Source organism: Bos javanicus, chromosome 6, assembly GCF_032452875.1.
Source record: "Bos javanicus breed banteng chromosome 6, ARS-OSU_banteng_1.0, whole genome shotgun sequence".
Classification (NCBI taxonomy): domain Eukaryota; kingdom Metazoa; phylum Chordata; class Mammalia; order Artiodactyla; family Bovidae; genus Bos; species Bos javanicus.
Window position 1 is genome coordinate 35,001,526 of NC_083873.1, and position 17,325 is coordinate 35,018,850.

At 37.2% G+C, this 17,325-nt stretch overlaps 1 protein-coding gene across 2 annotated transcripts in view; it reads right to left on the reverse strand.

Moving 5' to 3' along the window:
* MMRN1 (multimerin 1) overlaps window positions 1-17,325 on the reverse strand; it is a 93,615-nt gene that overhangs the window by 6,800 nt on the left and 69,490 nt on the right. For both annotated transcript variants that reach the window (XM_061419675.1, XM_061419674.1), the window contains exon 7: window positions 14,372-16,357. In XM_061419675.1, the coding sequence (XP_061275659.1) occupies window positions 14,372-16,357 (1,986 nt within the window). The remainder of the gene's footprint in view (window positions 1-14,371; window positions 16,358-17,325) is intronic.

Below are 17,325 nucleotides of genomic sequence, written 5' to 3' on the forward strand. Positions count from 1 at the left end.
CTCAACATTATCATCTGTTTTTGCTTTTTTCTTTAGAGTTATAATCTTCAATCAAAAGAATATTAAAAATGGCAAAGGTACTGAAATATGTTCAACAATGTTAGTCATTAGGAAAATGTAAAATAACATCACAATTAAATACAATAATATATTATTAAAATAGTAAAATAAACAATATTGGCAATGCCAAGTGCTGACAAGATTGTGGAGCCATTAGGATTCTCATACATTTTAATGGAAATGGCAAGTGGTTGACCAGTTCTTACAAAGTTAAAACTATATTTATTTTATAACTAAGTTATGGTGCTGCTACTGTTGCTGCTAAGTCACTTCAGTCGTGTCCGACTCTGTGCGACCCCATAGATGGCAGCCACCAGGCTCCCCCTTCCCTGGGATTCTCCAGGCAAGAACACTGGAGTGGGTTGCCATTTCCTTCTCCAATGCATGAAAGTGAAAAGTGAAAGTGAAGTTGCTCAGTCGTGTCCGACTCTTAGTGACCCCATGGACTGCAGCCTACCAGGCTCCTCCATCCATGGGATTTTCCAGGCAAAGTACTGGAGTGGGGTGCCATTGCCTTCTCCATAAATTATGCTACTGCTGCATAACTCAGGAGAAATGAAAACTATGCATGCACAAAAACCTGTATGTATGAATGTAAACCTGAATGTTTATAGCAGCTTTATTTATAATCACCCCAAACTGTAAACAGCCAAAACATCCTTCAATTGCTAAATGGGAAAACAAACTGTAGATCCATCCATACAATGAATCACACTACTTGGTGATGAAAAGGAAGACATGCAACAAAGTATCTCAAATATACCAGGTGAAAGAAGCCAGGCTCAAAAGCCTACATAGCATGAAAGATAAAGAAAAGTTATAATGTTGTGGTAGACATAGTATCTAGAACAGATACTGGTGGATTTGTATAATGTTTTACATGATTTAATGTAAAAGATACTCTGCAAAATATAAAAGGGTAAGGGGAGAAAACATATTACTGTTGACAGTGACTTGGAGTAGAGGCAGATTTGATTAAAAAGGTACATAAGAGAATTTGAGGGTGTGATGGAATTGTTCTCCATCTTGACTTTTGTGGTGATTACATGACTACCCATCTGTCAGAATTCACAGACTGCATGTCAAAAATAGTGAATTAAAGAAAAAAAAAAGCAGTGAATTTAACTCCATGTAAATTATAGCAAAAATAAACAGATATCTCCCCAACATTTTTATTTCTATTATTTTGTTTATTTGCACAGGTCCTCCTTCTACATCATTATGTCTTTTTTTAATCTTTTCTTTTTTTCTTAAAGACTTTGATTCAGAGGCTCATGTACTTTTCTGGTTCTGATTACACCTTTTTCTCTCTCCCATGTTTCTATCTTCAGTTCTCTACTTTTTTTCTAACTACCCAATTTAATTCTGTGGCCTCAACTATCACCTCAGTGCAATAATTTCCAATTTTTACCTAAAAACCCTTTTCTGGTTCCAGACCTACATTACTCATTGACTTTTGGACATTTCCATAGAGATAGAGGTGGCTCAGTGGTAAAGAATTCGCCTACCAATGCAGGTGATCTTCCCAACCCAATTGGGAAGATCCCCTGGAGGAGGGTGTGGCAACCAACTCCAGTATTCTTTCCCGGAAAATTTCATGGACAGAAGAGCCTGGCAAGGGGCAGTCCATGGGGTCACAAAGAACCGGACATGACTGAGTGGCTGGGCATGCAGAAGCTCACACACACATGCACACAGGGATAGAGAGCTTTAAACTAAGGTATCACAGACTAAACTTCTCTTCCCATGTGCATCTGTACTTCCTTCTTAACCTTTCTATTTCCATTAATGGAATGACTGACTTCTTATCACTGATACTTTATTTAAATGTTGGTGTTATTTTTATTCTAAGTTCTTGTGTTTCCAATTGGTTGTTTTCTGCTAAATACATATTCACATTTAACTAACATTCCCAGTTTTCATTTTGTTCCTTTCTCTATCACCTATTGAGGTCTTAATATATTCAAGTCAGGATAGTTGTAATTTTGTGACTGATCTGTGAAAGAACTTAGAATAAATCTTAATCATGCACACACATGATGATGCTATCAGTCAGTTCAGTTGCTCAGTCATGTCCAACTCTTTGTGACCCTGTGAACTGCAGCATTCCAGACTTCCCTGTCCATCACTAACTCCTGAAGCTTGCTCAAACTCAAGTCAATTGAGCTGGTGATGCCATTCAACCATCTCATCCTCTGTCATCCCCTTTTCCCCCTACCTTCAATCTTTCCCAGCATCAGGGTCTCTTCCAATTAAAAGGGTCTTTTTCACCTGTTCTTTGCATCAGGTGGCCAAAATATTGGAGCTTCAGCTTCAGCATCAGTCCTTCTAATGAATATTCAGGGCTGATCTCCTTGCAGTCCAAAGGAATGCTCAAGAGTCTTCTCCAACACCACAGTTCAAAGGCATCAATTCTTCAGCACTCAGCTTTCTTTATGATCCAACTCTCACATCTATACATGACTACTGGAAAAACCATAGCTTTGAGTAGATGGACCTTTGACGGCAAAGTAATGTCTCTGCTTTTTAATATGTCTGGGTTGACCATAGCTTTTCTTCCAAGGAGCAAGTGTCTTTTAATTTCATGGCTGCTGTCACCATCTGCAGTGATTTTGGAGCTCAAGAAAACAAAGTCTGTCACTGTTTCCATTGTTTCCCCATCTATTTGCCATGAAGTGATGTAACCCGATGCCTTGATCTTCATTTTTTGAATGCTGAATTTTAAGCCATCTTTTTCACTCTCCTCTTTCACTTTCATCAAGAGGCTCTTTAGTTCCTTTTCACTTTCTGCCATATGGTGGTGTCATCTGCATATCTGAGGTTATTGATTATCTTACACTCTTGCTCAAAAATCTTTCATTGTTACTAAAAGAATGAATTTAAACATATGATACTCCACACAGGGTATAAATGGTTGATTTAATGAATGCTCAGCCTAAAATTACCTCTTTCATGAGATTTGCCCAAACATTCAGTTCTTAATAGACACTAAACTCTTATGATAATAAACTCCTATAACCCTCATTTAGTGCTTAGCATATGCTGTGACATGTCTCTCTTCTTTCATGTTCAAAACAGCTATATCAACATGGTGTTCAGAAGCACATGGAAAAAATTTTTAAACATAAAACATAACAATGAAATACCACATTACTCTATAGGTACATCTTCCACTGTCAACTTGTGTTACAACAAAATTACAGTTTTCTTTATATTCCCATTGCCTGCAGAGTTTACTATTTTTCCAGAAATCGAGCCCTATCCCATGATTTTATTTACTAATACTACACTTGGCTCCCTATTCACATTCAGCACATCCCACAGTACTCTGATTCTCTACCTTCCTTTACTTTTTATTTTATGCATAACATTTATCACCTTTTACCAGACTGTATAATTTACATATTTACTTATCTTTCTCTATCCCTGGTAGAGTGTAAGCTCCAAAAAATAGGAATTTAAAAAAATGTATGTATCCCAAACATCTATAAAAGTACCTGATTTTATTGGCACTTAATATTTGTGCAGATACCTCTTGAATCTATTATAAATATCCCTGAAAAATTTTAAATTTAACACTTGTTTAAGATTATAAAGTCTAGAAAAGAGTTCTTAAGGGACTGTTGATTATAAAAATGATATCCTTTTTTGTAAAAGGTAGATGTGTATTTTAATTTCTACATGACTGGCAAAATGAGACTCAATAATTTTCTTTCACTGACTTCTTTAGTTCTCCAAACACTGTATAATAAATTTTGGGGTAATTAGTTTGAGAGGTGAAGATACTTGAGTTTACATTAACCAATTATATCAACAAAACAAAATGCCATGTTATATTTCCCCTGAAACAGTGATGTTCAAAATAAGTACGTTTGAATAATTCAAATTAAATTTATAATAAAATACTTATTATTTCTCTTAAAATATTTCCTATTATTTAAAACCAAATAGTGTTTATTATTAAACATCCCAACTAGTCACTCTGGGACCATGAGAAAATATTAATACTTATTATTTCTGAGAAATAATACTGAGAAAATACTTATTATTTCTTTTCAGATCCACTTTGAAGCTGTGCATAGTAAAACTGGCAATTATAAACTTTTGGGGTGTGTTTTTCAAATTTTTTGTGCAGTTAACATATGGCTTAACTATTTTTTTATGTTGCAATTTTTTGTTAAGATGCGAGAATCATGTCCACTCAGACAGCTGTGCAACATGCTCACAATTTGTGACTTAATCCCAACAGATTATTCCTCGTGTTTGACAATGAGTACAACACAAAATAATACTACAGTGTCAGGTGCAGTTTTGAATTTATAGTGTTGTTAGCACCAGTGGAAAGACATCCATTCACTGTATTTAATCACAGGGCAGTTAATAATTAGATCTGGTGTAAAATCTTTGGTGTCAAAGAAACAATTTGTTGTTGATAAATAGCTCCTGTGCTTCTTGTTAGGAGACTAATCTTAGCATATGTAGTGACTATGTAAATGAATCCTGGTATCCTGTCCCATTTATTTTTTATCGTCAGATGCATGTGTTATAAATTTTGGCTCAGATGAGAATGTCAAGCACATAGCATTCTGACTGTTCACCTTTAGATTCCATGGTCACTTTATTGCAAGACATGAGGCAGGAAAGAATTGTCAATTTTGCCAGCATCTTCTCTTCAACTGTCATCCTTCCATACACAGGGGAATCCTCTGAAAAGCTAGGGGATTCTTTTCTTCTTCTTGGGAACAATGAACAAAAACTACTTCATTTAATATTCTCTTCAACCCTGCTTTATTGACACAAACTGGGGATGCTATCCGCAGAAGACAGGCTTGCTAACCAACTCTGGCATGGAGAATATCTTTAAGATCATGAGCAGAAAAGAGTTTATATAGCAGGCCTGAGACTGCTACCTTTAGAAATGCTGACTTTCAAGGATTTGCCCTTGATCCATATCTGGGAACTTGGCTTCTCTAATTAAAAAGTGTCTTCATAGTGCCCTGACTCATTGTACAAATGATATGTTTTAGGCTGAACTTCTGCTTTCCTTTTAGAGTTTTGATATGTGCTCAGCAGAGGGTGCCTACATGACCAGCCCTGTTTAAGATGAAAGTCTGTGTCCCCTACAAACTCATATGAGGAATTTCTAACTCCCAAAGGGATGGTATTAGGAGATGGGGCCTGTGGAGGCATTTAGGTATTTAGGGTGGAGCCTTCATGAGTAGGATTAGTGCCCTTTTAAAAGGGACCCCAGAAAGCTCTCTCCCTCCTTCCCTTTCTGTCATGTGAGAAGAAAAGAAGTTGAGTCTGCAGTCCAGAAGAGGGCTTTCATCAGAAACTGACCATGCCAGCCTGATCTCAAAACTGTGAGAGGTAAAGTTCTATTGATTATAAGCCACCTTACTTATGGTACTTGTCATAGCAGTATAGCAGTGTAAGCTGACTAAGACAAGCCCCAGTAAAAACCTTAGGAGTTGGATACCTGGTGGACTTCTCTGGGCAGAATAATTGCATGTTACTGCATGTTTTGGTGACTGGAAAACAAAAGATCCCACACAGAAGTGGGACCCCCTTATAGGAGGGAGAGAGCCTAAGAAAGCCTATGCTGGATTTCTCCAGATTCTGCCTGGGTCCTTTTCCCTTGCTGATTATATCATGCATCATTTCACTATAATAAAACTTAGCTATGTGTGTAGCTATTTTCTGAGTACCATAGTGCTTCCAGCATATTGGCAAACTTGTGTGACATTTTGTATATGTTATGAAACACATTGTAAACTAAATTCAAGCAGCAATCCTTCAAAATAATTAGCTTATATTCACTATTTTGTATAGAAGTCAACTTATCCTGAGGCATATGTGAGAATGATTACTTTTTATAACATGGAAAAGCATATCAAGAGCTGAAATACCATGGAGAAAACTCATTAAAACTTCTGCAGATCTCTTTTAGTGCTTGAAATGCACAAGCATTTTTATACATTTAAGCCTTTACATTTTTAATCTTGTTCTTTTTGACTTATTGTTATGTGATAAGCATAAGTTCATTTATAAACATGTTGAGTTTGAAACAGTGAGACTTATAAATTAAAAGTAGAACAATGGAATACCATGAGCATTTAAATTATGTTGATACATGGAAATAATTACATATAAAATATTAAGTGAAAATATTAAAGAAAATAAAATATAAACATTGAATATAGCTGAGAAAATTTTATCATATAGTCATAACCATGTTAATAATTCACTGTGTTCCAGTTGATTTCTTTGATCCTTAAAATAAACTTTGTAAAGTAGATATGTTATTCTAATTTTATAAATGAGGAAACTAAGTTTTAGGAAAAAAGACTTTTTACAAATAAGTCTTGCTAGGCAATTCAGTGCTTCTTAGTCATCCACAACTGCCTCTATGTTGTGTCACAAAATTTATAAGTGATTTTAAAGTGATATAACAGTTAAATGTTCACTAGTTTCTTATTTTTCTCTTTTAAACTGCTTATATTCACAGCAATGATCATTTTAAAAGTTGTATATCATATACTACCAAACCTTTTACAAAATCTTTCTTAAAAAGAGTAACTAAAGTGATCATGATGAATAAGAGGTTTATTAAGGAGAGTTAAATATACCTGGTAAATACAGGGGAAATAGTTAAAGTAGAAAGCCAGTGGTCTCACGAGAGGAGGACACAGCCTCAGCCATGCTGCTGACATTGTTACTACAGGATTCAGCTTCTCTTGGAAGGCAAGCAGCCAAACTCTTTCTGTAGGGACAAGTCTGCCAATTGTACAAACAAATCTTCAAAGTGAAATAAAATCCTCTTGATGTCTATTGGACTATTGTTTAGAAACAAATCAAATATGTAGGGATTCAACCAGAACAGTTTATCAGCATTGGCCTAGGAGGAATCATAGTTAGCATAACTGAATGTGGAAATGGCTCAGAAGGAAGTGAGGGGAAGAGGACTCTGAATTTTCCCTGCCATTGCATCAGCACCAAGAAGATCTTGTGAATAACCAATGGCAACTTTCAATTACAACTGCCCACTGGCCATTATCATGGAAAAGCTACACTGAAAAACACCCACTTACCTCTCTCTGATCAGAAGCAGAAATAAGTGACAGTATTTGGATTCTCAAGAAATCAAACTCCCTGGGAGTATCAACGCTGGTCATATGGAATATTCAGATATGGCCAGACTCTGAAGCAGGTATGATGCATCAAACACAAGCAGAAGGAAGAGAAAGGCAGGTGAACACACTTCAGAGTCTACTTGAGTACCGTGGTTCAGCTGAGGCCTGTGTCCAACAGACCAGGAGTCAGGCTCTCTCACTTACAAGGCATGACCTTAGGCAGAGGGTTAGTTTACTCATCTTCAAAATAAGAATAATGATAGCTACCTCATAAATATCAAATGAAGAAACATATGTAGAATAGTTTGAATAGAGCCTGGGATGTAGTAAGTGTTATTAAATAGTATCCAATATTACATCATTGTAGTATTTCTATTACTAGGCTTCAAAGGAGGTTATCAGTTATTAAGATTAAACAGAAAAAGACTCACAGACATAGAAAACATTTATGGTTACTAAAGGGGAAAAAGGTAGGGAGGAGGGGTAAGTGAGGTTTCAATTAACATACATACACTACTATATATAAAATAGATAAACAGTAAGGACCTACTGCCATATTTTATAATAACCATGAGGGGAAAGAATCTAAAGAAGAACATATAAAATCTAAAAAAGAATATAAAGAAGAGTATATGTGTGTCTAACTGAATGCTGTGTTGTACACCTGAAACTAAAAATATATTATAAATCAACTATGCTTCATTAAAAAAATTAAATTTAAAAAAGTATGTTTATGTGGTTTTTATTCCTGAAAATTGTATTTATTCTGCAAATGATAGTGGTTATTATCTGAATAATATTGTGAAAGTTTTAAAATGATGATAAATTACCTTCTGGCATTAGGTAAGGGAATAATGTGGCTGGACTATATTTACCATATCATAGCAAAGGTCAAAGAAACACAGTCAAATTTAAGCAGTGTTTCAGTGTGCCTGACAGCTTGTATCAAAGAAAGTAGTATATTTTGCAATTGGTTTATTCTTATAGGAGAATTTAGCCTGAATCCACTGGTTTTATTACCTTACATATACTTTACCTGCTCAGCTGTCCAATGAATGCCACTAGTCTCATGGCTCATAGAAGCAGAGCTGGCTTAATGAACATGTGTATCTACGCATTCACTTGAAAGGGCCCCACATATTATGTTGCTGCTCCTGCATAAAGTGAATATCTACCCCACATATGAAATTAGGCCAATAAATCTTCATTGCCCTGACATCATTATGGGTTATCTTTACAAAGATAAAATAAAGAACTTTAATTATTAATTTTAGGTCTATAAAAATTCTACTTACAGTAAATAAAGAAACCAGAAGCAATTATATAAAGGCATCAGTAAAAAAAGAATCAATACTAAGTTAATTATTAGCCCATTAATATACTGGTATATAAATACTCAATGCAATTTTTATAAGCTCCTAGCATGTATTCTTTACAATGAAAGAATATGAAACTTTGTTAGTTTTTTAATTTTCTATTGAATTTTGAAGCTATTTAAATTTATTGTTGCTGTATAGATACGGGTATTTTTTTGATTTAAGGGGGGAAAAGACATGGCTTACCTGGTGTATGATCACACATCCTGTGGAGCTTAACAAACTCATTCGCAGTGTCCACAGAGGAAAGACCAAGGATTAAAATAATATGGAGGAAGAACAACTCATTTTTCCTAAAATTATTATTATGAGAACATCTTGTATTGAAACACTGCCTTTTCTTGGAAATACGTAAAGCCTAAATAATTGTTCTGTGATCCCATAGGGTAAGATTAGTTTTCCTGAGTCAGATTAATTTGAAAGGAGTCATACATAAATAAATACAATAGTTTAAATAGTGAAGAGATATTTCAACTTTGTATTATTCTGTGATTTTTACTATTATCAGAACATTTAGAGATAAAACATATTATTCTAGGATAATGATTACCCTTTTGTAATTAAAAAACAGTAAAATACAAAATTCATCCAAAAGAGTGTATAATTAAACAGCAGACTCGTATGAGAGGTACATTTCTTTTAGGAATAGTATTCTTTTCATTGTGAAAAGATCATTTAATGTTACTCATATGCCAAACATCTCAGTAAAACACTTCTTTCATACAGAGAGACTATTAAGTAGTTTATATGCACTACAATAAATTCCTCTTTCCTCTCAAATGTATGCTTCTCCTCTGGTGTTTATAATATTTGTCAATGGTACTTCTAGCTTCTCATTTCCCAAGTGTAAAACCACAGAATATTTTACTTTTCTCCCCTTCCCAAGTGCCATGCATTCAGGCTGTGAATGGCTCACATATTTTTATTTTTATTTTTTTTACAATGATCCAGTCTGCAACAGATACAGTCTGGGACTAGATATTTCTGCTAATAAGCTCAGCAAAATACCTATTGCAATTCCATCACATGAATGGAAGAACTGAGATGCAGAGAGGTGAACTTACTCAAGGCTACACAGACATACTGAAACAACTAGGACTGGAATCATGTGTTGTTGTTCCTTAGACCATTAATTTTCCCACTATGTTTTCGTTTCTGCCGAGAGGAGCTACCCCAAGTCCGAGATTAAGAGGGGCGGCCAATAGGAGCTACCCCACGTCCGAGGTCAGGGGCTGCGGCCGAGAGTGCCAGGCTGCAACGACACAGGAGCGGCAGAGAGGAGCTAAGCCCCGCCCAAGGCCAGGGGTGGTGGCAGGGAGCTACACCACGTCCGAGGAGCAGTGGCTGCGCTTCGCAGGAGGGCTGAGAGGAGCCACTCCACGTTCAAGGTCAGGAGGGACGGCGGTGAGGACATACCCCTCATCCAAGATAAGGAGCAGCAGCAGCCTTGAAGAGATACCCCACGTCCAAGGTAAGAGAAACCCAAGTAAGATGGTAGGTGTTGAGAGAGGGCATCAGAGGGCAGACACACTGAAACCATAATCACAGAAAACTAGTCAATCTAATCACATGGACCACAGCCTGGTCTAACTCAATGAAACGAAGTCATGCCCTTTGGGGCCACGGAAGACGGGCGGGTCATGGTGGAGAGGTCTGACAGAATGTGGTCCATTGGAGAAGGGAATGGCAAACCACTTCAGTATTCTTGCCTTGAGAACCCCATGAACAGTATGAAAGGCAAAATGATAGGATACTGAAAGAGGAACTCCCCAGGTCAATAGGTGCCCAATATGCTACTGGAGATCAGTGGAGAAATAACTCCAGAAAGAATGAAGGGATGGAGCCAAAGCAAAAACAATACCCAGCTGTGGATGTGACTGGTGATAGAAGCAAGGTCCGATGCTGTAAAGAGTAATATTGCATAGGAATCTGGAATGTCAGGTCCATGAATCAAGGCAAATTGGAAGTGGTCAAACAGGAGATGGCAAGAGTGAACGTCAACATTTTAGGAATCAGCGAACTAAAATGGACTGGAATGGGTGAATTTAACTCAGATGACCATTATATCTACTACTGTGAGCAGGAATTCCTTAGAAGAAATGGAGTAGCCATCATGGTCAACAAAAGAGTCCGAAATGCAGTACTTGGATGCAATCTCAAAAACGACAGAATGATCTCTGTTAGTTTCCAAGGCAAACTATTCAATATCACAGTAATCCAAGTCTATAACCCAACCAGTAATGCTGAAGAAGCTGAAGTTGAATGGCTCTATGAAGACCTAGAAGACCTTTTAGAACTAACACCCAAAAAAGATGTCCTTTTCATTATAGGGGACTGCAATGCAAAAGTAGGAAGTCAAGAAACACCTGGAGTAACAGGCAAATTTGGCCTTGGAATATGGAATGAAGTAGGGCAAAGGCTAATAGAATTTTGCCAAGAGAATGCACTGGTCATAGCAAACACCCTCTTCCAACAACACAACAGGAGACTCTACACATGGACATCACCAGATGGTCAACACCAAAATCAGATTGATTATATTCTTTGCAGCCAAAGATGGGGAAGCTCTATACAGTCAACAAAAACAAGACCAGGAGCTGACTGTGGCTCAGATCATAAACTCCTTATTGGCAAATTCAGACTTAAATTGAAGAAAGTAGGGAAAACCACTAGACCATTCAGGTATGACCTAAATCAATTCCTTATGATTATACAGTGGAAGTGAGAAATAGATTTAAGGGACTAGATCTGATTGAAAGAGTGCCTGATGAACTATGGAATGAGGTTCGTGACATTCTACAGGAGACAGGGATCAAGACCATCCCCATGGAAAAGAAATGCAAAAGAGCAAAATGGCTGTCTGGGAAGGCCTTACAAATAGCTGTGAAAAGAAGAGAAGCGAAAAGCAAAGGAGAAAAGGAAAGATATAAGCATCTGAATGCAGATTTCCAAAGAATAGCAAGAAGAGGTAAGAAAGCCTTCCTCAGCAATCAATGCAAAGAAATAGAGGAAAACAGCAGAATGGGAAAGACTAGAGATCTCTTCAAGAAAATTAGAGATACCAAGGGAACATTTCATGCAAAGATGAGCTTGATAAAGGACAGAAATGGTATGGACCTAACAGAAGCAGAAGATATTAAGAAGAGATGGCAAGAATACACAAAACTACTGTACAAAAAAGATCTTCATGACCCAGATAATCACGATGGTGTGATCACTCACCTAGAGCCAGACATCCTGGAATGTGAAGTCAAGTGGGCCTTAGAAAGCATCACTATGAACAAAGCTAGTGGAGGTTATGGAATTCCAGTTGAGCTATTTCAAATCCTGAAAGATGATGCTGTGAAAGTGCTGCCCTCAATATGCCAGCAAATTTGGAAAACTCAGCAGTGGCCACAGGACTGGAAAAGGTCAGTTTTCATTTCAATCCCAAAGAAAGGCAATGCCAAAGAATGTTGAAACTACTGCACAATTGCACTCATCTTACACGCTAGTAAATAATGCTCAAAATTTTCCAAGCCAGGCTTCAGCAATACGTGAACCATGAACTTCCAGATGTTCAAGCTGATTTTAGAAAAGGCAGAGGAACCAGAGATCAAATTGCCAATATCCGCTGGATGATGGAAAAGCAAGAGAGTTCCAGAAAAACATCTATTTCTGCATTATTGACTATGCCAAAGCCTTTGACTGTGTGGATCACAATAAACTGTGGAAAATTCTTAAAGAGATGGGAATACCAGACCACCTGATCTACCTCTTGAGAAACATATATGCAGGTCAGGAAGCAACAGTTAGAACTGGACATGGAACAACAGACTGGTTCCAAATAGGAAAAGGAATATGTCAAGGCTGTATATTGTCACTCTGCTTATTTAACTTATATGCAGAGTACATCATGAGAAATGCTGGGCTGGAAGAAACACAAGCTGGAATCAAGATTGCTGAGAGAAATATCAATATTTCTCAGATATGCAGATGACACCACCCTTATGGCAGAAAGTGAAGAGGAACTCAAAAGCCTCTAGAGGAAAGTGAAAGAGGAGAGTGAAAAAGTTGGCCTAAAGCTCAACATTCAGAAAACTAAGATCATGGCATCTTCCCATCACTTCATGGGAAATAGATGGGGAAACAGTGTCAGACTTTATTTTTCTGGGCTCCAAAATCACTGCAGATGGTGATTGCAGCCATGAAATTAAAAGACGCTTACTTCTTGGAAGGAAAGTTATGACCAATGTAGATAGCATATTGAAAAGCAGAGACATTACTTGCCAACAAAGGTCCGTCTAGTCAAGGCTATGGTTTTTCCTGTGGTCATGTATGGATGTGAGAGTTGGACTGTGAAGAAAACTGAGCGCAGAAGAATTGATGCTTTTGAACTGTGGTGTTGGAGAAGACTCTTGAAAGTCCCTTGGACTGCAAGGAGATCCAACCAGTCCATTCTAAAGGAGATCAGTCCTGGGTGTTCTTTGGAAGGAATGATGCTAAAGCTGAAACTGCAGTACTTTGGCCACCTCATGCGAAGAGTTAACTCATTGGAAAAGACTCTGATGCTGGGAGGGATTGGGGGCAGGAGGAGAAAGGGATGACAGAGGATGAAATGGCTGGATGGCATCACTGACTCGATGGACATGAGTTTGAGTGAACTCCAGGAGTTGGTGATGGACAGGGAGGCCTGGCATGCTGCGGTTCATGGGGTCACAAAGAGTCGGACACGACTGAGCGACTGAACTGAACTGAACTGAATATTACTTTTACATTATTCATATCCGTCTCCTCTGATTCTGCTACCTCTTCCCAAGATCTGGTTCTTACGATTTTGCCAATAATGTCCTACTCTAATTTCATGCTACACACAACTGCTGGCTTCATGCTCCTGAGACACAGTTCTCACCATACCCCAACCCTCTGCTCGAAATATCCAAAGACCACTCTTTACAAAATCATGTCTACCTGCCTGGAATGTGTCTCCCAAAATTTATAGGTTGAAATATAACCCCCACTGTTGATGATAGGAGGTGGGACCTTTGGAGGTGCTATGGAGATGAGGGTTGTGCCCTCATGAATGGGATTAGTGTTCTTATCAAAGAGACATCACAGGCTCCCTCACCCCTTCTCCCATGTGAGGATACAGCTAGTGATTACCAGAACCAAGTGAACAAGGAAAAGGGCCCTCACCAGATTGTTACTATGCTGGCACTTTAATTTTAGTTTCCCCAGCCTCTACAATGTTGAGAAGTAAATTTCTGTTGTTTATAATTTACCCAGTCTGTGGAATTTTGTTAAAGCAGCCCAAAGGGACTAAGATACTTAGCTTGTCATTCAAGGCCTTCTATCATCAGCCCAAACTGAATCCCTGCTCACTGTACATTCACTGGGCCAGTCATTCAACAGATATACACTGAGTTCCTATGACACACCAAACATTTTGCCACATAACACCAAAATGAACAGAACACAATCTAGTCTTATTCATCAAGGAGCTCATTGTCTAATAAATTCCTTTAATTACCTATGCAAGAAAATGTTCTACAAGGGCAAGCTTGATCTTTTTATTGGGGGCCTGTCAGAAAAAAAGACATATAGAACAAGTATTTACACTATAAGCATTTGTTTTGTATTGATAACTGCTTTACACAGGATGAAATAAGATTCAAATAATGTATCAGAGATCTTTGAATTACTTAACTATTTATCCAAGCTCAGTTAAGTGCCAAAGATTATGATCTTGCTAAACCATGCATATCTACTAAATAAACTTAAATAGGAAAATGATTAAAAGTTATTTTTTTGATAATAGCTTACCAGGAAGTAGAATGTTGTCTGTGTTTCTTTGGGCCCGGCCTATCTGGACAGTTGTCAGGTTCACTGTTGTTTTAAGAGTATTTGGTTTCTTCAGTGATGCTTTTATCTGCTTCTGTGACTTGACAATATTTGCAAGACTACTGGACAATGATTGATTTATATACCAAGTTAAATTAGATAGGGCAATTTGAGTTTTTATTTCAATTACTGATTCCACATATTCTGTCAGACTTGTCTGAAGAAGTTGTATATTTGGTAGGGAATCTTTTATCCTCTTGGGTATGGTAGCATTCAGTTCTGATATACTTCTAGAAGCATCATGACATGTTGTTACTACTTCATAGAGAGTCTTGTTAATTAAAGATAAATTAATAGAAAGATGGATGGATTTTGCTTCCAGTGCTTTAAATCTGGAATTTAATACCTGCAGTTGTAGAGCCTGGTTGCTCTCATTTGTAGCTGCACTGTCTTTTTTTAGTGAAACATAGTAAGGTGTGAGCATCTTGGTCACTTTAGACTCAATGCCTTGCAACCGAGTTTCAAAATTTTTGGAAATTTTTGTGGCTGAGAGTATTTTTTCCTCCAGATGACTTATATTTTGCTGGAATTTTATCACTTGGGAACTGGTTTCATTGAACATTTTGGAAATCTTTTGAAAGTTGTATGGCCTTAGTTTTTCATCTTTAGGAATATATGCAAGGGCCTTGGCAACTTGCAGAACAAAGTTATATCTCTGACTGTCATTGACCAAAATCTGAATAGAGTCATTCAAATGTTGGAATTGAGAAATAAATGTCAATATAGTGTCCATATTTTGGGTACATTTATGATGGATCTCAGGATTATACTTTACTATATTTAAAGTTTCTTTTAATACATAGTTGTCTTGAATGAAATCAATGGCATCATTTACAATAGTTATTGTCTTATTTAGACCATCTTCCATTTCTAAGGCATGTTCATCAATACGTCTCTCTAAGGCATCCCCACGACTCTGTACTTCATTTCTAAGTAAGTTGTATCTTCTTGTAAGTTCTTTGGTAAGTACGTTAAGACTGTTAACAGCACTAGTCAGACTTTCCACTTTTTTCTTTGTAGCTACTACTTCCTTTGGTTGTTCGTAAGTCATTGTCTCTCTCAAGGATGCTCCCTGCTCAAGCAAGGGTTGAAGAATCTCCATATCATAAGTCAAATCATTTAGTTGCTCATTCATTTTGTCCATTTTATTGTCCATTGGAAAGAGAAACTCAATCAATGTTTGGTTTAAAACTTGTAAATTCTCTTCTGTGTCCTTAATTTGAACTTTAAAACCATCTCTGTACTTAGATAACATGTCTTCACATTCCTCCCTGACAGATTCTTTCTCCATCTCCAAAGCAAGGGTGAGATTGTTTATCTTGCTGTCTTGGGCATGCAAATCATCAGATATCTGCAACAACATCAAACCTTGTTTCTTTATATTCTGATGTAGAGTAGATATGTATTCAGTGAAGTTATTGCTAACTGATACAGGAATTGGAACAGTCTTCTGATTTGATACTTGTTCAGTTGATAAAAGATGCTCTTGCACTTCCTTCATTTTAGAAAGGGTCTTGTTGAGGGATTCATAATACAGAATTCTACTGGAGCGCTCCTGTTCTAGAGCATCTTCTAAACGAGTCTGCTTTGCTTCTAGTTCTTTAACAGGCTTCTCACACATAAGGGTCATTTCTTGTCTTATATTTACAATGTGATCTTTCAGGTCCAGTATATCAATTGAAGTAGGCCTATTTTCTTGCATTAAAACAGACTTTTGCTGGACTGCTACTGAAATTACAGATTCATTAACTTGTTGAATTATTTGTCTGACATTTTCAAGTTCCTTGGAGACAGTTGATACAGTCTTGAAGAGCTGCGCTACGGTCTCTTCTATGTCATTTTGAAAAATTTTAAATTGTTCTCTTACTATTTCTTTTACCAGATCATTAATGCTTTTGGACTTTAGGCCTGGAGAAAGAAATAAGAAACAACAGTAAATGACATAGATTTTAACTGTGTAAACTTTTATATCTCTAAAAAGATAAAAGTTTGTGACTAAACATTAATGACATGAAATAAAAATATTTCTTGACTACATTTGCTTATGAAATTTTAAAAAATTACTGGCATTCCTACAAGATGATCACTTCTTAATTGGTAAGTCTGAGGGGGAAAAAATCAGTTGCAGGTAGTACACACTAGAACTGTAGAATTAAGTTTCTTTGGACAAAAAGACATGAAGGAAATATGATGGACTTCAGTGAACAGACCCTTGTATGCAATGATTCTAGCCTTAGTTTTATATGAAAATAAATGGTTTGGGGCTTTCTGCCTTAGTACCTGGTGTTAGCTCGTGACTGTTTATTAGCTTTCTAGTACAGTTGACCCTTGGACAAAGCAGGGATTGGGGCACCAGCCCTCTGCACAGCCAAAACTCCACATATTATCTGTAGTGGCCCTCCATTATATCTAAGGTTCTTCTGAATCCATGGTGGCTCAGTGGTAAAGGACCTGCCTGCCAAAGCAGGAAACATGGTTTGATCCTTAGGTCAGGAAGACCCCCTGGAAAAGGGAATGGCAATTCACTCCAGTATTCTTAGCTGGGAAATCCTGGTGTGCTACAGTCCATGGGGTCATAAAGGAGTTGGACATGACTGAGCAACTAAACAACAAATCTCCGAATCCACAGTTCCACATCCTTAGATTCAACCAACTGACTGTGGATTGTGAGGCACTGTAGTATGTACTACTGAAAAAAGTTTGCTTATGTTTATGTAAGTGGGCCCAGGAGATTCAAACCTATGTTGATAAAGGGTCAACTGTAATTAGGTTTCAGAGCTTGTATTTTGTGCTTCTAAAACTTAATATGTTGACTGCAGAAAGAAATTTCATGAGGTTCCCAAATGAGGAGTAGTAAGAAGTAATAATCACAAAAT